Here is a 20500-nt window from a genome sequence, read left to right as displayed (position 1 = left end):
AATAGCAGCAGCAGAAAGAAGAAGGAAAAGGGAGAAGAAGAAGAGGAGGAGGAGAAGGAAGAAGAAGGAAGCAGAAGGAAGAAGAAGAAGGAGAAGGAGAAGGAGAGGAAGAGGAAGAGGAGGAGGAAGAGGAGGAGTAGGAGGAGGAGGAGGAGGAGGAGGAGGAGGAGAAGAAGAAGAAGAAGAAGAAGAAGAAGAAGAAGAAGAAGCAGAAGCAGAAGCAGAAGCAGAAGCAGAAGCAGAAGCAGAAGCAGAAGCAGCAGAAGCAGCAGCAGCAGCAGCAGCAGCAGCAGCAGCAGAAGCAGAAGCAGAAGCAGAAGCAGAAGCAGAAGCAGAAGCAGAAGCAGAAGCAGAAGCAGAAGCAGAAGCAGAAGCAGAAGCAGAAGCAGAAGCAGAAGCCAGAAGCGGGCAGAAGCGGGCAGAAGCGGGCAGAAGCGGGCAGAAGCGGGCAGAAGCGGGCAGAAGCGGGCAGAAGCGGGCAGAAGCGGGCAGAAGCGGGCAGAAGGCAGAAGCAGAAGCAGAAGCAGAAGCAGAAGCAAATATACCCATGAGGAGTAGACAGCAGGAAATAAACTTTGGGCTGAAATCAACCGAGTAGAAACAAAAAGAACTATACATAGAATCACCAAAACCAAGAGCTGGTTCTTTGATAAACCTTAGAGGGCAGAGAGTGTATACCCAAATTAACAAAATCAGAAATGAAAAGGGAGACACAACAACAAAATCTTAGGAAATTAAAAAAATCATCAGATCCTACTACAAAAGCCTATATTCAACAAAACTGGAAAATCTGAATGAAATGGACAATTTTCTAGACAGATATCAGGTACCAAAGTTAAATCAGGATCAGCTAAACCATTTAAACAGTCCAGTAACTCATTAAGAAATAGAAGCAGTTATTAAAATTCTTCCAACCAAAAAGAAGCCCATGACCAGATGGGTTTAGTGCAGAATTCTATCAGACCTTCATAGAAGACTTCATACCAATACTTTCCAAACTACTCCATAAAATAGAAACAGACAGAGCACTACCAAATTCCTGCTATGAAGCCACAATTACGCTTATACCACACAAAGACCCTACAAAGAAAGAGAACCTCAGACCCAATTTCCCTTATAAATATCGATGCAGAAGTACTCAATATAAGTTCTCAGAAACAGAATCCAAGAACACATCAAAATGATCATCCATCATGATCAAGTAGGCTTCAACCCAGAAATGCTTAGATGGTTCAATATATGTAAATGTATCAATGTAATCTACTCTGTAAATGAATTCAAAGTAAAAAACCACAGATTATCTCATTAGATGCTGAGAAAGCATTTGACAAAATCAACACCCCTTCATGATAAAAGTCTTGGAAAGATCAGGAATTCAAGGCCCATACGTAAACAGTAAAAACAATATATAGCAAACCAGCAGCTTAACATCAAACTAAATGGAGAGAAACTTGAAGCAATCCTTCTAACATCACTGTGTCCCTATTCGGTATAGTACTTGAAGTCCTAGTCAGAGCAATTAAACAACAAAAAAAGGCCAAAGGGATACAAATTGGAAAGGAAGAAGTCAAAATATCACTATTTGCAGATGATATGATAGTATACTTAAGTGACCCCAATAGTTCACCAGAGAACCACTAAGCATTTTAAACAACTTCAGCAAAGTGACCGGATATAAAATTAACTCAAACAAATCAGTACCCTTCCTCTACTCAAAGGATGAACAGGCTGAGGAAGAAATTAGGGAAATGACAGTATTTACTATATTCACAAATCATATACAATACCTTGGTGTGACTAACAAGTCTCTGAACAAAGAAATTGAAGAAGGTCTCAGAAGACATAATGATCTCCCATGTTCACGGATTGACAGGATTAATATGTAAAAATGGCCATCTTGCTGAAAGTAATCCTCAGATTGAATGAAATCCCCACCAAAATTCCGACTCAATTCTTCATAGAATTAGAAAGAGCAATTTGCAAATATATTTGGAAAAATCAAAACACCCATTATAATGAAAACTATTCTCAACAATAAAAGAACTTTTGGGAGAATCACCATTCCTGATTTCAAGTTATATCACAGAGCAATCATGATAAAAACCGCAAGGTATTGGTACAGAGACAGGCAGGTAGATCAATGGAATAGAATTGAAGACCCAGAAATGAACCTATAGTCACTTGATCTTTTGACAAAGAAGATAAGGCAGCATTTTCAGCAAATAGTGCTGCTTCAACTGGATTTCAGTATGTAGAAGAATGGATACTGACCTTTTTTTACCTCTTGTACAAAGCTGAAGTCCAAGTGAATCAGAGACCTCTATCTAAAACTTGAAACACTGAAATTAAAAGAAGAGAAAGTGAGGAAGTGCCTCGAACAAAAAGGAAGGGGGGAAAATTTCCTGAACAAAACACCAATGGCTTATGCTCCAAGATCAAGAATCGATAAATGGGACCTCATAAAGTTGTAAAGCATCTGTAATGCAAAGGACACTGTCAAGATAATGTCTTTAAAATATGTGAAATATGATAGCTTATTATGAGCCAGACACATGAAAGATAACTTGAAAAGTGTTAAGGCCAGGAAATATTAATATGATTGTAATACCTACTTTGAAAAAAAAAACTGCTTTGACAGTTGGTTGTCTTGTTAAAAGTTGTACGTTTATAAAATACCTATTACATGTGCTATCCACTATATCAGAGATTGGTATTCTCACATAAGTCTAATACACTATTAGTAGTTTGTCATCCTTTTTTCCCCCAGATTAATGTTTTTATTGATTATTTGGGAATCTCACATAATGCTTTCTGATCACACTTTCCAGTCCTTTAAGGTCCACTCTGTTACCCCCTTGTGCCCTCTCTGGAAAATAGAAAAGAAAAAAGAAAATGAAAAAAAGTACACCAGTTCTAATTAATGTTGTCCATATACTCAATTTAAGCATGGTCAAAATCTCAGTGACTAGTGAGTGAAAAGTTTGTTAAAGAAAATTGAGTCTCTTTCCCCATTTCTACCAGTGAATTCAAGTCCACTATGGACAATTTAGTAAGACTGTATCTCAGAATCTTATATTAAATGTAAATATGAGGGTTGGCTATAATTTGCTTAGGATTTATTATATGTGAGGCCTTAGGTTCAACACCCAGTATGCTCAATAAAATAAAGTAGCAGAAGTATTTCAAGGTTGTTTCCATAGTTAAATCATTAAAATACTAAAGTAAACTTTTTGTCTCTTTCCTTCTTGTCTTTTGTTATGGTTAGTTTAGAGTGGGTGATTAAAATCCAGTAGACTTAAAGGTCTTAAATCCTACAGACTCAAAATGACTCATTAGTTCTGTATGAAAACGAGAATCTTTTGTACTTTGTTGTTAAGTGTAGAATTTTACCATTGTTTGTGTTTTTCAAATATTAATTAAACCTTTCCATAGCATGAAGATGAACAAGAAGTAATCCTTACTCGAACAGATGAGTCTGGAAGAGTGTGGCCTGTGAGCAGCCCTAGAGAAACCCTGGATATGAAAGAAGAAAGAAGGAAGAGACAGAGAGTATGTCTAGCATACGCTTTTATTTACTGATTCACATTTTCTTCTCTTTGCTATTGTAATAGATTAGACATTTTTGAAATGAAAGCATTAGAAAATAAGAAATAATGATTTTTATTCTTAGTTGTATCTTTTTACCTTTTACAAAATGCCAAACAATTCAACTGTGTCCCAGTGATTGCACACAGAAGGCTCATCACAATTTTAATTTTGATGTACATTTCTGTGATTTTGTATTCAGTTTATGTTTACCATATTGTACATATAAAATCGTGACCTCTTAGATCTTATCCTTTTAGGATTCGAGGCTTGAAAATAGGCATTTCATATACAGTAATGTCTTAATTATGTAGATGCCTTGAACTTTTAAGCACCTCATTTTCTTTTCTGTCTTTCAGCTCTGGCAATTAGTTTTTAGCACTACCCAGAACATTTGGAAAGGTGGCGAAAACAATACATTTAATTCATTTCCCTTAAGTTAGGTTTTTGTTTTCATATGAAGGTCGTGTAGATGACAACTGAATACAGAAATGATTACCTGTTGGGAATTTTATGTCAAATATTAATTGTTGAGTGCCTATCCTGCTATATAGACAGTAATTAATTCAATCAATAAATAAAATCAGGTCAATACTGCTGATGTAATGAGGGGACTGGGGAAACTGGAGAGATGTCAAGTAAAATTAAAGATTGAATATATAAAACAACAGATCTGACTAGAAATCCATAAACAGTCAGATGCCATTTTGAGTTGCATACTATTGAGCAATCTAAATAAGTGACTAAAGCTAGAGACACAGTCAGGGATAGAATTTACATTTTAGCGTAGACCAGATGTTCACTATGTTGAGCCAGGGAAATCATAGCAAATGACATTCAGGTTAGTGAAGAAATAAGAGCAGTGTTAGAGTAGACAATGATAACAGATTTGTTGTTAGGAGTAAATATTTTTATCAGTCTGGCTATCAGAAGGACAAGTCAGATTGATGGCCTGGCTAATATTCTTTTTTTTTTTTTAAAGATTTATTTATTTAATGTATGTGAGCACACTGTTGCTGTCCTCAGACACACCAGAAGAGGCACCAGATCCCATTACAGATGGTTGTGAGCCACCATGTGGTTGCTGGGAATTGAACTCAGGACCTCTAGGAAGAGCAGTCAGTGTTCTTAACCGCTGAGCCATCTCTCCAGCCCCCTGGCTAATATTCTTATTGGAGACTGAAAAGTCTAAATGAAGGAACTGGTAGGGTCAACATCTTGCTTTACAGTGATGCTTTCTCATTTTATTTCCATACAATAAAGAGCAGAGACAGAACCGGGGCTGCCATGTCTTAATAGGATACTAATCTTATTCTTGGTGCTTCCACCTTATGACTTGATTACCTCTCCAAAGTCGACTCCTGTCCCATGAGGGAGGGATGCAAACCTTCACCTCTTTTTTTTTTTTTTTTTTATGCTTATCTCCTGCTTGAATACTGGCAGTCTTCCTTCCACAGTGGGAAGGAGTTTTAACTATTAAGAAAAGCAGAAGAGAGAAGGGAAAGGACAGTTATAATCTTTCATGAAACTCAGCAGTCACCTAATGTGATACTTCTGGGAAGGAAGACAGGAAAGGACAAGAAGTACTAAGTGTACTTCTTTATACTTAAAGGAACCTTCTTTCACATTAATTTTGTATTTTTATTATCAGATTTATGAATAATCTATTCAAAGCATCTAGAGAAACCTCATTATGTTCACTTTGCTAGGCTTCAACCCATGAGGATAAAGAAAGGATCCGATACTTTCCTGATGATGATCATTTGAGTCTCAATGATTTAGTCAGGAATGAGAAAATGGGAACAGATATTGATCAAAACAGACTTTTCATGAAAATGGCATCTAAGGTAAGAGAGTCCCAACGAACCTTTGCATTTTGAGAAACTGTCATCTGTCTTGACAGTGATGTAGATGTTGAAGAGATCTGATAGTCTCTAATCTTAGTTTATTTCCTTTTTTTTTTTTTTTTTAACTTGAGTATTTCTTATATACATTTCGAGTGTTATTCCCTTTCCCGGTTTCCGGGCAAACATCCCCCTCCCCCCTCCCCTTCCTTATGGGTGTTCCCCTCCCAACCCTCCCCCCATTGCCGCCCTCCCCCCATAGACTAGTTCACTGGGGGTTCAGTCTTAGCAGGACCCAGGGCTTCCCCTTCCACTGGTGCTCTTACTAGGATATGGATTGCTACCTATGGGGTCAGAGTCCAGGGTCAGTCCATGTATAGTCTTTAGGTAGTGGCTTAGTCCCTGGAAGCTCTGGTTGCTTGGCATTGTTGTACTTTTGGGGTCTCGAGCCCCTTCAAGCTCTTCCAGTTCTTTCTCTGATTCCTTCAACGGGGGACCTATTCTCAGTTCAGTGGTTTGCTGCTGGCATTCGCCTCTGTATTTGCTGTATTCTGGCTGTGTCTCTCAGGAGCGATCTACATCCGGCTCCTGTCGGTCTGCACTTCTTTGCTTCATCCATCTTGTCTAATTGGGTGGCTGTATATGTATGGGCCACATGTGGGGCAGGCTCTGAATGGGTGTTCCTTCAGTCTCTGTTTTAATCTTTGCCTCTCCCTTCCCTGCCAAGGGTATTCTTTTTCCTCATTTAAAGAAGGAGTGAAGCATTCACATTTTGATCATCCGTCTTGAGTTTCGTTTGTTCTAGGGATCTAGGGTAATTCAAGCATTTGGGCTAATAGCCACTTATCAATGAGTGCATACCATGTATGTCTTTCTGTGATTGGGTTAGTTCACTCAGGATGATATTTTCCAGTTCCAACCATTTGCCTACGAATTTCATAAACTCGTTGTTTTTGATAGCTGAGTAGTATTCCATTGTGTAGATGTACCACATTTTCTGTATCCATTCCTCTGTTGAAGGGCATCTGGGTTCTTTCCATTTTCTGGCTATTATAAATAAGGCTGCGATGAACATAGTGGAGCACGTGTCTCTTTTATATGTTGAGGCATCTTTTGGGTATATGCCCAAGAGAGGTATAGCTGGATCCTCAGGCAGTTCAATGTCCAATTTTCTGAGGAACCTCCAGACTGATTTCCAGAATGGTTTTACCAGTCTGCAATCCCACCAACAATGGAGGAGTGTTCCTCTTTCTCCACATCCTCGCCAGCATCTGCTGTCACCTGAGTTTTTGATCTTAGCCAATCGCACTGGTGTGAGGTGAAATCTCAGGGTTGTTTTGATTTGCATTTCCCTTATGACTAAAGATGTTGAACATTTCTTTAGGTGTTTCTCAGCCATTCGGCATTCCTCAGCTGTGAATTCTTTGTTTAGCTCTGAACCCCATTTTTTAATAGGGTTATTTGTTTCCCTGCGGTCTAACTTCTTGAGTTCTTTGTATATTTTGGATATAAGGCCTCTATCTGTTGTAGGGTTGGTAAAGATCTTTTCCCAATCTGTTGGTTGCCGTTTTGTCCTAACCACAGTGTCCTTTGCCTTACAGAAGCTTTGCAGTTTTATGAGATCCCATTTGTCAATTCTTGATCTTAGAGCATAAGCCATTGGTGTTTTGTTCAGGAAATTTTTTCCAGTGCCCATGTGTTCCAGATGCTTCCCTAGTTTTTCTTCTATTAGTTTGAGTGTGTCTGGTTTGATGTGGAGGTCCTTGATGCACTTCGACTTAAGCTTTGTACAGGGTGATAAGCATGGATCGATCTGCATTCTTCTACATGTTGCCCTCCAGTTGAACCAGCACCATTTGCTGAAAATGCTATCTTTTTTCCATTGGATGGTTTTGGCTCCTTTGTCAAAAATCAGGTGACCATAGGTGTGTGGGTTCATTTCTGGGTCTTCAATTCTATTCCATTGGTCTATCTGTCTGTCTCTGTACCAATACCATGCAGTTTTTATCACTATTGCTCTGTAATACTGCTTGAGTTCAGGGATAGTGATTCCCCCTGAAGTCCTTTTATTGTTGAGGATAGCTTTAGCTATCCTGGGTTTTTTGTTATTCCAGATGAATTTGCAAATTGTTCTGTCTAACTCTTTGAAGAATTGGATTGGTATTTTGATGGGGATTGCATTGAATCTGTAGATTGCTTTTGGTAAAATGGCCATTTTTACTATATTAATCCTGCCAATCCATGAGCATGGGAGATCTTTCCATCTTCTGAGGTCTTCTTCAATTTCTTTCCTCAGTGTCTTGAAGTTCTTATTGTACAGATCTTTTACTTGCTTGGTTAAAGTCACACCGAGGTACTTTATATTATTTGGGTCTATTATGAAGGGTGTCGTTTCCCTAATTTCTTTCTCGGCTTGTTTCTCTTTTGTATAGAGGAAGGCAACTGATTTATTTGAGTTAATTTTATACCCAGCCACTTTGCTGAAGTTGTTTATCAGCTTTAGTAGTTCTCTGGTGGAACTTTTGGGATCACTTAAATATACTATCATATCATCTGCAAATAGTGATATTTTGACCTCTTCTTTTCCGATCTGTATCCCTTTGATCTCCTTTTGTTGTCTGATTGCTCTGGCTAGAACTTCAAGAACTATATTGAATAAGTAGGGAGAGAGTGGGCAGCCTTGTCTAGTCCCTGATTTTAGTGGGATTGCTTCAAGTTTCTCTCCATTTAGTTTAATGTTAGCAACTGGTTTGCTGTATATGGCTTTTACTATGTTTAGGTATGGGCCTTGAATTCCTATTCTTTCCAGGACTTTTATCATGAAGGGGTGCTGAATTTTGTCAAATGCTTTCTCAGCATCTAATGAAATGATCATGTGGTTCTGTTCTTTCAGTTTGTTTATATAATGGATCACGTTGATGGTTTTCCGTATATTAAACCATCCCTGCATGCCTGGGATGAAGCCTACTTGATCATGGTGGATGATTGTTTTGATGTGCTCTTGAATTCGGTTTGCCAGAATTTTATTGAGTATTTTTGCGTCGATATTCATAAGGGAAATTGGTCTGAAGTTCTCTTTCTTTGTTGTGTCTTTGTGTGGTTTAGGTATAAGAGTAATTGTAGCTTCGTAGAAGGAATTCGGTAGGGCTCCATCTGTTTCAATTTTGTGGAATAGTTTGGATAATATTGGTATGAGGTCTTCTATGAAGGTTTGATAGAATTCTGCACTAAACCCATCTGGACCTGGGCTCTTTTTGGTTGGGAGACCTTTAATGACTGCTTCTATTTCCTTAGGAGTTATGGGGTTGTTTAACTGGTTTATCTGTTCCTGATTTAACTTTGATACCTGGTATCTGTCTAGGAAATTGTCCATTTCCTGAAGATTTTCAAATTTTGTTGAATATAGGTTTTTATAGTAAGATCTGATGATTTTTTGAATTTCCTCTGAATCTGTAGTTATGTCTCCCTTTTCATTTCTGATTTTGTTAATTTGGACGCACTCTCTGTGTCCTCTCGTTAGTCTGGCTAAGGGTTTATCTATCTTGTTGATTTTCTCAAAGAACCAACTTTTGGTCCTGTTGATTCTTTCTATGGTCCTTTTTGTTTCTACTTGGTTGATTTCAGCTCTGAGTTTGATTAGTTTATTTCCTTAAATTGAACTTTTTTTTATTTTCAACATTTTATTTTTGTTGTACATATTTTCTTCAAATCAATGAATTTCTAAGTCAGGTTCAGGTAACTGAAGGGCCTTTATGAGGAGTTTATATTGTCTAGACCCAAGATATGCAGCAAAAGCAGTCTGAAGTAAAGTAGGAAATAACATTTTTCTAAAGACAAGCTTAGAAATAGTAATCCAGTAATTGAAGGTGTTTACCCTCTGTGGTAGAGGACTTGAATCATACCTGGCATCAAGTCCCCCATTCACGGGTATAGCCAAAAGAATGGGGTACAGACTACCTACACAAAACCAACTAGTGCACCCCATGTTGTTGTCCAGGTTTCACAGTTCAAATTACAAAACTATGGTAGCACAGGTTTGCTGTCAAAAATGGGATCACAGCCATTGGCAAGCTAGAAGCTACTCAAGCTTGTGTCACGTTCAAAATTTGCCGAAATAGACTGTTTGCTATTAGGCCCCCAAAAGCAGCATTAGGTCTAGTATATGCTGATCCATATTCAAGCAGATTCCTGTCTGGTTTTGGAAGTTCTTTAATTTTTCTGGATACGATGTTAAATGTTAAATCATCTTTGTTAGTACTTGGTTTGTGACTTTTCATCTTGGACCACTCAGCAGAATGACGCAGCTTATGGCCGCCTCCCCAGCAGCCTGTGCTTGCCCAGGTCCTCCTGCGTCCGAATCTACCACAACCTTTGCTAGGGTTGCTTGGGCTTCGTCCTTGGCTCACCCGTGACTCTGAACTTTTTTTACATGGTAAATTATTACATGAAAAATATTAGAACAAATATTGTGTGGTTTTTTTTCAGTATTTTAAGTGAAAACAATTCTTTCATACAGTATATTCTGATAATAGTTATTCTTCTCCCTCATTTTCTCCCAAAATTTCCCCACCTAGCCATCCATCCAATTCCATGTTTCTTTCTTTCTCTCTAGAAAACATACAAATTAAAAAACAAACAGGTTTACAAAAAAAAAAAAAAAAAACAACAGAAAAGAAGTAAAAGAAACACACATAAAAGTACTAAATTAGAATCCACAATATACAAGCAAATGGCCAGTAATGCGAAATAATGCATTCATGAGCAATCTAAACAAATTGTGCCTAAGTAAAATATTGAGATTTTTTTAAAAAAGTCTCCAAAAATACCATTGAGGTTTTTTTATCGTGGCCATCTCCATGGAGCCTCCTTTAAGTGTGATTTGTATACTCATTGAGACTCTATTGGGGAAAACTAACTTTTCGGAGGTAGCAGTTAACACTTGAAGATAGCTTCTGGATTAAGGTTGGGGATTTATGACCACTTCACTTATCCATGCTGGAATCCCACATGCTTTGGATCTGTTAGACATGTTAAAACTGGCTGAGTGTGAATTTGTATGTTTGTCAAGCCTGTTGTGTTTGTAAGATACTAGGTGTCTTCTGTCCCCACTGGTTCTTACTGTCTCTTCTCACACTGTCTTCTTCATAGCTTCTGGAGTGTTGAGGACAGGAATTTGGTGAAGACACCCATTTAGGACTGAATGATCTAAGGTCTCTTGTACTGTCCATTTGTGGGTTCCTCTGTTCGTTCCCATCTTTGATGATGGCTGGGAAGACACTGATCTTTCTTCCTGTAGTATCCCAAATGGCTGAGAATGTGGGTGTGCACATCATACTTGCCTTGGTGCCAGAATTTAATGATTGGAAATGTATTAGTTGTTAAGTTGTCAGCCTAACCAGTTATTGTTATTATATTTATTTATGAGAAAGCTCCCTAGAATATACAGTGTTTCTATTTGTCTCCTCCCCCGAGTTTTTTGAGCTTTTTCTTAATGTGATTTGTGCATTTCCTAATAATTTTAAGCAGAAACGAGCCAGTTCTGATAGGATTTATTAAAACTACACACCAGGCAATTTTTTGTGCAACTAAATAAAACATTCAACCTGGACTTTTTCTTCACATATTGGTCGATTTATGTTATATACTTGAATCTGTAGTAGTGTTCTGTTATCATTTTGGCTTAAGTGTTTCTTGATTCTTGTCCCTTGATGGAGATAATTACTTTTTGTTGGACTTGCTAATAAAGATGGAAACACTGCCAACCCTTTTTCTTGTAATCAGTTTTTACTTACAGGTGTATTTGGATGAACATTAAAAGTAGGCAACTTCTCATAAAAAGACAAAGGTGTTCCTTAAGTAGGCAAAGCAATGGCTCCAGTTGCACAAGAACTAATAGAGACAGGTTGCTATGAAATGGGTGATTTGACATGGTGGCTTTCAGTACATTCTGCTTAATAAGTAGCTTCAGCATACTGATAACTTGTTTTGTACTTTTAACAATTAAAATTAGATCCGGTAAAAATTTGATATAATAATAAATGTATATAAAAGTAAAAAATGTTGGGATATATTATAACCATTTCTATAAACATTACTCATAATCTTATACTATTCAAATTTTGTGAACTAAATAGCTAAATTACTATATTCTTTAAAATATTGTTATCCTAATATTATTATTGTACTACTACTACTGGTGGTGCTATGTATTTTCATGAAGAGACTGCAAAGGACAGGATTTACCAAACTTTTCTATAAAGGACCAGATGGAAAACATCTTTTGACTTTCTGTTTTATATTCAACTTTTTGTTATGCCACAGAGGCAACCATATGCTGCATATGAATAAATGTGTGGCTAAATTTCAGTAATTTGGGAGAAGGGGTGGTAGAGAAGACATGGCTGGGCCTATGTGGCATGTGAGCCATAGTTTATTACCCCATATGGATACTAGCTATTTAAATTATGGGCTTTTTTACTAAGTTTCCTGAAAAAGAGTTCTTTTAGAGACAAGGCCTCAAAATGTAGCCCTTGCTGGTTTGAAACGCACTATTTTGACCATGATGACCTTGAATTCAAATAGATCCACTAGTTTCTGCCTTCAGTGTGCCAGAATTAAATCATGACCATTCTTTATCTTTCATAATCTTTGATTAGAAATATCCTTTTAGATGAACAAAATGCAGATGCTCCCACTCCTTCTAAAGGGGGGAAAATATCCATAGGAGGGAATATGGAAGCAAAGTTTAGAGCAGCGACTGAAGGAATGGCCATTCAGAGCCTGCCCCACATGTGATGCAGATGTGTGTATGTGTGTGTGTGTGTATGTGTGTGTGTGTGTATATATATCTCCACCAAAACTAAATAAGATGGATGAAGCTAAAAAACACATGCTGAAAGGGACCTGATATAGATTTCTCCTGAGGAGACACATCCAGAGCATGTCTAACACAGAGGTCAGTGCTAGCAGCAAACCACTGAACTGAGAACAGGACCCCCTTGGGGGAATTAGAGGAAGGATTGAAAGAGCTGATGGAGCTTGCAACCCCATAAGAACAACAATGCCAACCAACCAGAGCTTCCAGGGACTAAACCACTACTCAAAGACTTTACATGGACTGACCCAGGGCTCCAGCTGCATATGTAGCAGGGAATAGCCTTGTTGGGGGCACCAGTGGAAGGGGAAGCCCTTGGTCCTGCCAAGTTGGACCCCGACTGCAGGAGAATATGGGGGGGCGGCAAGGGGGATGGATGGGGGAATACCTGTATGGGGGAGGGGACGGAGGAGGGGCTTATGGACAGGAAACCCGGAAAGGGAATAACATTTGAAATGTAAGTAAAAAAAATGTATCTAATAAAAAATAATAATGAAAGAGAAATCAATAGAATACAGAAGTAAAACCATAGAACCACAAGAAACAGTATCTAACAAACTATGGCAAGCAAAAGAGAAAAAGTCGGATGAAAAATATCACACTGTGAAAAAGAAAACTGTGGAAAAATAGATTGTAAATAAACTACCATCTATGGATCTTTAAAAAAAAGAAACAAAAAAGGAAGAAATATCTGTTTATTTAAGTAGAGCTACTCTGTCTTTAAATTGTTTTAAAAGTCTGCTAAGATACAAGTATCTTATATTTGCTTTGTGTTTGATGATTTTTTTAAGTATCTGAGGGTAGAAGATTGAAGAGAAGACAATGTAGTAAAAAAGGAGAAACAAGCTCATGAACACTGAACATAATGTAGTCTTCATTTCTGATGGTAATACTCTGGAGGGGCATGCGTAATTGAGGAAATTTCTCCCTGAGAGTGACAACTAAAGCTGCTGCCGAAGAATGATAAGAATAGCAGCATGTAAAGAATGGGTCAGAGATTGTGTGGGTACTGGTAGGCGAGTGCCTGAGAACGTTAGCACTTGCTTTGTAGAACATAGAGAATGTATAGGTGTGGCCAGACATGCTCAAGTCATTGATGCTAGATTAAGAGAGTGGCCACTTTTGATTATGAGTCTTTCCTGTATACCAACTATTTGCTTCTATCATTTTCTTTCTAGGGTATAGCAGAGTTTGTATTTGGCCTTGGACACAATATAGAGAGACAGATTTTTATCAGGGTCATAAAATTTGTATTTATCCATAAGTTGGAAAGTGTCAGAGTTGTAGAGATCAAATGGAACAGTATTTACTTTTTTTAATATATTGTATGTGCTGTGTTTTCAAATAGCTTAACCTCTGCATTTTGGTTTCCTTTCAGCTTAAACGAACATAATAATTTCCATATTATAGTACTAGAAAAATAATTAAATGTCACAAATTTATGCTTATTAAAGATTCAGGGACTTTTGCTGTTGATGAAGTTGAGGGTGGCCTCAGTAATGATAGATGGATTGATTTTTTTTTTTTTTTAGCTCAAGATTAATTTTAACCATTTAAAAATTGTAGGTTGTATCATAGTACTTATAGATAGACTCTAGGATATCATTATTCTATAAAGTATTAACTATCACCTTTTATCTCCTACTATTATTATTTTGATTTTTCAGTTTATGGGAAAATCACATGGAGACTATTGTACTCTGGATGACATGTTTGTCTCTAAAGCAGCTGAGAAAGAACATCCTGGTAAGAAAGAAGAGAGCCAGAGGAGAAGAGCAATTGCTGAGCACCAGGTGCTTGCTGCACAAATGGCAAAGTGTCTGTACTGTCTTGACAGCTCTCAGTTCCCCAAGCATCTTATTGTTGCAATCGGTGTGAAGGTAAGAAATAAAATGCAGACAAGGTAAATGTCAGTTAGTACAAGCAAGATATATTCTTTCTTCTGATTTTTAAACAAATTTTAAAGATTTTTACTTATTCTAATTTTCAAATATTTTTTTCTCTAAGTGACCGTGGTTCTTAGGGATTTTAGTATACCAAGTATCAGTGTTTCAATGTTTCAGCCCACGTTGTGTGTGATATTGTTATGTTAAGACTCAAATTCTGGCTCTGCTGTTGTCAGACTTTATGACCTAATGATAGAATTGATTTCAGCACTAAAATCTCCCCTTAGAACCTTAATACAAACCAGCTTCCATTTCTTTACTTAATTCTTCATAACATGCATTTGATTTCTCATAGACTGTGGCACAGTTTGAACACTTTTGGAAGTTCCTTTGACTTGTTAGTTAGTTGGGTCATTCCCCAAGACTTTCAGCTTCATGAATGCAGAGATAACCTTTGCTAACCATGATATTCTAAGGATCTTATCTTCATAGAATATCAGTCATTTATTTTAATAAATATGTGTTGGTGACTATTTCTCACATTGTGTAAACTAGTTTGTAGATGGGGTAGGTGCCAAATTCTCAATGTCGTGGAAAAGTAAAGAATCAGGACGATTTTAAAATTCATTTAAAGGTTTTTTTAGAGGGCACTACTGAAATTTGAATTTTGGCATCTACCTAGTCAAGTGCTGTAGGCAGTTATACTTCTGAAATTTGTCTTCTATCGAAATATACTAAGCAGATAATCATCATTCCAATTTAGAAGCATATTGTCATAAAATGAGGGATAAAATGATGGAGGGGTCATGTTTTAAAAAGGTTTTCTAGAAGTCTTCTATGAGGTACCAGTGAATAAGAAGACTTGGCATGGAAGAAAAAGAAGAAAGCTAGAGTGGCATCCCTTCCCCGTGGGGTTCCAGCCATATGACTGATGTGATATGAAATAGAGTTTATTTAGGATGTGGGAAGGGGAATTGGGAAGAGAAAGCGAAGAGGCCGGCCAGGGACACATAAAGATATGGGCAGGAAGGAGAGAGAGGGAGAAAGGTGTCAGGGAAAGAAGGTTCAGAGAGTAAGAGGATAAGAGATTGAGGAGGGGAAAACAGCCCCTTTTAGAGTGAGCCTAGCATACCTTGCTGTTGCTAGGTAACTGTGGGGCAGAGCCTAGAAGGAATGCCAGCATTTATATTTCTCAACATTCATATACTTACTTTTTTTTCTTTTTATTTTTCTTTATTTTTTTTTTCAGAGCTGGGGACCGAACCCAGGGCCTTGCGCTTGCTAGGCAAGCGCTCTACCACTGAACTAAATCCCCAACCCCCCATTCATATACTTATAAATGCCTTCTTGTGTATAATAGAAAAATAGCTTCAGGTTATAAGTGATCAAATATATAAATAAACTTTTTAGCCAGATTGGTAAAGATATCTTGGACTTGTTTCCTTTCCCTTAGTTAGGTTAACTCACTTTTGTCCCATAATAAGAGAAATTGCCTGGTTGATAACACATAATTTATATTGTCAATAAAAGAAAATAGCTATCCTTACAAAGGAATAACAGATGCTTTATTCTAGATCCCACTGTGAATGAACACAGCCCAGGAACACCAATTTAACTCATCCAAGTTCCATTTTCCAATGTGGTAACAATTTTCTGTGTGGTTTGCCTTGAAGTTACTGTATTTTGATGCTAGTTCCACTGCCCCAAGGACAGCTGCCTAGTCACGTACTCAGGAATCAGGTACTTCACCAGAAACACCTCCCCAACTGAATTTGTAAAGTACAGGTCAGGGGCAGATACAGGATAGAAGGAGGCCAGTTATTGGAGAGAAGGAAGGATGGGCGGGAGAGAAGTTTGAAGGAAGAGGAGGAGACTAGACCAGAAAGGAAGAGACAGGAGGAGGAGAGGGTGAGAAGCCATGGCAGGTGATGTTAAGATTCTGCTCTGTGTATTTACAGGTTGTTATTAATGTTCTCAAGGGATGGATGGTACCGGGCTTTGTATGTTTAAGTGGGCAATTATATCTTATCAGTTGGATCTAAGATTATTGTGTTGTGTGTTCTTTTATGTGAGTGTTTGAGTGTAGGAAAGTGTGCGGCTGGGTTGTGTTTCCGCCAAGATATCTAGCAGATACCTTGGGGCACTGAGGTGCCAGACCTAGCGAGGTAAAATACAACTTACTTCTTTATTTTTATATTTTACAACAACAATTTTCTAATATTTTTATTGTAACAGAATAAGGAAAAAGGAAAAAAAATCACATCAAGACCCTATATATATATTAGTAAAAAGGCAGGCAAGTTATAGAACAGCTAGGAAACTTCATCATTCTGAGGATTCATAGATTTTGGTTGGTAGAAGTTAGTGTTCTGTTGTATATCCTGAAAGATTTATCTACTGGTCACAGGGGTGTTGCACACAGAGGAGGGCAATACTTGGCTGTTAAGGAGATTAAAGATTACCTCAGGGTAACACGAATCTGGACCTATATTGTTTTTAGTGTTTGTATATATATATAGTTCCCTCAGATAAAAGATCAAATGACATTTGTTCTTATTTTTATTTGTGAAATCTTAGTCTGTGATGTCTTTCAGTGAAAACTGAGATTTGTATTCTGAATTTCTAGTTTTTTAGAAGCCATTTCCATGATGTTTTAAATATAAAAAAGTATCTTTAAGAGTATTAGGATAAAAATAAAATAAGTCTTACAAACCAGACTACCCTGGTAAGTCCTATGATCTCACTACTGTATTCTCATCTGTTACAAGTAACCAAATAAAACATTACCATTGGAATTTGCTCCTAGGTTTATTTATGTTTACCCAATTCCCGGTCTCTTACTGAAGGACACTGCCTGATAGTCCCTCTACAACATCATCAAGCAGCCACTGTATTAGATGAAGATATCTGGGAGGAGATTCAGGTCAGTACTGCAGGGCTCATTTTAAGGCTCCTGAGAAGGATTTGCAAATTATTATGATAAATTCAGACAGATTTGATATCTTTTTTTTTTTTGACAATTTGTAGGTGTCTATACATTGTCATGTTTCCATCTCTAATTGCTTTTATTTTTCTCACATACTTCTTATTTTGAGATCTTTTTTTGACAACTGAACTGACAAAGTAATTATTTTAAAAAGTCAATTGGGTTTCTAATTGATGCTTTGCAACTTGAGATAATCATCCTTACTAAATTGTAGCCAAGAAGAAAGTTTCAGAGAATGAGAAGCTTTGAAGTCAGTTTTACAGGCAGCAGTTACTGTTTGCCCTTTGGCCCTCACTGCTATTGTGATTGTGCTATTATTCCAGCTCTGTTTCTTCTCTGTTCCCTTCAAAGTGTGTCCTGGCTTTGAACTCTCTTATATGAGTCAGTTATACAGTTTGATGGCTGATTCTTTGAGAGATTGAATTATTTCAAGGCCTTACAATGATTAAGAAGGAAAGCGCATTCTTATTTTCTTAAGTGCTCTCAACTGAACTGAGTAAAGGTTATAGAGGACCCAGGTTAGAAAATGTGGAATTTCAAGACCTGAAAAGAGATGACTGTATATGCTAGTTTTGCAGAATGTAGATGAAGATGTCTAGAGAACATATTTGCCTGAATCTTACAAAATGCATTCTATCTCAGTGCTTTGTAAAGTTCTCACTCCCAGCATTTATTAGTCACAACTCTAACAACCGACGAATTATTTTTGATATGAAAAAATGTTTCTTGATACAAAGTAAAAAGGATGGAAATTTGATCTTTAGGATTATTGCAGGACTTTTTTGAGATGCACTTAAATTTTTTTTTGAAAAACTGATTTGACAGAATAAAATATAGTGTGAAAAGCATTTAATTTCAAGAATCTTATCTGTATATTATATATTTCTCTGGGAAATTATGATACATGGAGAACTACTTCAAGGTGGATAAAACATTTATACAATCCATTAGATAGTGAGCACATGAATGTGACGTTTCAGATAAGATGAGAAATGCAGATCACTAATTGTATCCAAAGATATAATATTTTCTATAACAGACTTCTTTGTTGTCTGCAGACTTCAGGAAGCCAGAGATATTGTGAAAAGCTGAGGGAGGGGGGAAAAACCAAATTATTGTATGCAAATAGTGGCATTAAAGTTCTTATTGTGAAAGGAAGATCACTAGATATTACACATGATTAAAGAGTGGAGTGCTGAGATAGCTACACAGTGGGTTAAAGAAGCAGTGTTCTGATTTTACTTCCAAATGTATGTGACACTCCCAGTTAATTATACTCTGATGACTACTTCTCTGTTTATACATTGGTTTACTCATATTTTTTTTTTGGATATTTTCTTTACTTACATTTCAAATGTTATCCCCTTTCCCGATTTCCCATCCGTAATCCCCCCTATTCTATCCCTCCTCCCCCTTCTTCTCTGAGGGTGTTCCCCGACCCATCTACCCACCCTTTCCCACCTCCCTGCCCTGACATTCCCTTACACTGGGGGTTCCAGCCTTGGCAGAACCAAAGACTTCTCCCATTGGTGTCCAACAGGACCATCCTCTGCTGGAGCCATGGGTCTGTCCATGTGTACTCTTTGGGTAGTGGTTTAGTCCCTGGGAGCTCTGGTTGGTTGGTACTGTTGTTCTTATGGGGTTGCAAACACCTTCAGCTCCTTCAATCCTTTCTCTAACTCTTCCAATGGGGACCCTGTTCTCAGTTCAGTGGTTCAAACTGATTTGACTTCACACAAAATATTGTTTGAAAATGCAGGAGCTCTTTTTCAGTTATTTTCTTTCTATGTAGTCTTACTAATAACATTGGATTTAACCTTGGATCTTATAAGTTTGGTAGAAAATGTCCAGATAGTTTGATCAAAATATAATTGAACAACAACTAATTACAAATGAGAAAGATCCAAATTATGTAATATTCTTTTTTTATGTTGTTTGAAGAAAACTTGGCCTTTACTAGAGTTGATCATTTCAAATTATTCCAGAAGTTTTGAGGATAAAAACATTTGCAAATGTAAAGTTCTTGAATATGTGCCTGTTGTCCTTTCCCTCTTCCTCTAGATGTTTCGGAAATCATTAGTAAAAATGTTTGAAGATAAAGAATTGAAATGTATCTTTTTGGAGACAAGTATGGGATTGAAGAAACAGTATCACATGGTTTATGAGTGTATCCCTCTCCCAAAGGAAGTGGGTGATATGGCTCCCATCTATTTTAAGGTAATTATAAGCAGTTTTTCCATACATTCATTTTTTTTCTACATTTGTTTTTGGGGAATATATTAGTAGTAATGTATTTTTTATATATCAATACCAAATTTTATATTAAAAAGTGAGGTAAGGCATAAAATAATTCAAGTGCATTTCTGTATGAGGAATTTTGAACTATTTGTTTAAGGGGGTTTGCTTAGAAGTATATATAAGCTATCAAATAGTGACTTATAGTTTCTTTTTAATTATTTTTAATTAAATTATTGTTTTACTATATAAGCACTATATAAAAGTAAACTCATGCATTTGTAAATAGGGAATAACAGCCTATATGATATATTTAAATTGGATTTAGTTGAATGTTAATTTCACCATAAAATGTGTTTCATTAGTGGTAGCCAAAAGAAAATAAGATTATTTTATAACTACTACCTATCTAGTTAACTTAGAAAATATTAAAGTTCCATTTCTATGTATTTTTATCTTTGTCTTTAAGAGTAGTCTTTAGTTTCAAGAGTAATTTTTCTTTACATGTTTACTTCCTTGTTGAAGGTTCTGAAGAAGTTTTTGGTAGCCACAAATCATATACAGTCGTTTGATGTATAGAAGAATAACAGTAAAATTAAGTGAATTTATTTGAGTAAATTTCTGACATCACAAAATTATTGAAATGTTGTATTCATAGAGCATGCTCTATCTTAAGTTGCTTAGTCTTCTCTAAGTGAAGTGGAAGTGGTTGCTGTAGAGTTAAAAATGAGTAAAAGAATGTTTTCTCTGACTAAAAGTCATGCTTTTCAAAGTTAAGTAGTTCTAGCATTAGCTCTTCTAAGTAAGGCTTTTACCCATTCATAACAATAGTCTATCCTATGCACTCTACCCAACATTCACCTAAGAAACAAAAACAAAAGCCAGTTTCTTTGTATTTGCTACTCTATTGATTTTTTTTTTTTCATTTTTCAAATGGTTGTTTCTTAGAAAGCCATAATGGAATCTGATGAAGAATGGTCTATGAATAAGAAGTTGATTGATTTGTCTTCAAAAGATATTAGAAAGTCTGTGAGTATTAAGTTTTATTAATATATGAAATTACTGTAGTCTTGGAAAGTTTTGAGAACGT

At 36.8% G+C, this 20500-nt stretch overlaps 1 protein-coding gene and 1 pseudogene across 3 annotated transcripts in view; one reads left to right on the top strand and one right to left on the bottom strand.

The window, feature by feature from the left end:
* Window positions 1-20500, top strand: part of Cwf19l2 (CWF19 like cell cycle control factor 2) — a 66529-nt gene that overhangs the window by 36819 nt on the left and 9210 nt on the right. The window contains exons 11-16 of one of the 3 annotated variants that reach the window (NM_001135003.1): window positions 3433-3549; window positions 5295-5432; window positions 13971-14183; window positions 16996-17112; window positions 19237-19392; window positions 20359-20439. In NM_001135003.1, the coding sequence (NP_001128475.1) occupies window positions 3433-3549; window positions 5295-5432; window positions 13971-14183; window positions 16996-17112; window positions 19237-19392; window positions 20359-20439 (822 nt within the window). Of the gene's footprint in view, window positions 1-3432; window positions 3550-5294; window positions 5433-13094; window positions 13190-13970; window positions 14184-15763; window positions 16959-16995; window positions 17113-19236; window positions 19393-20358; window positions 20440-20500 lie in introns of those variants that run through there. The other 2 variants (XR_005505551.2, XM_063262176.1) reach the window with 2 other exon arrangements.
* Window positions 8398-9724, bottom strand: Tmem126a-ps4 (transmembrane protein 126A, pseudogene 4; annotated as a pseudogene).

The sequence above is a fragment of the Rattus norvegicus genome, chromosome 6 (assembly GCF_036323735.1).
Source record: "Rattus norvegicus strain BN/NHsdMcwi chromosome 6, GRCr8, whole genome shotgun sequence".
Classification (NCBI taxonomy): domain Eukaryota; kingdom Metazoa; phylum Chordata; class Mammalia; order Rodentia; family Muridae; genus Rattus; species Rattus norvegicus.
This window is presented reverse-complemented; position numbering and strand designations above follow the sequence as displayed.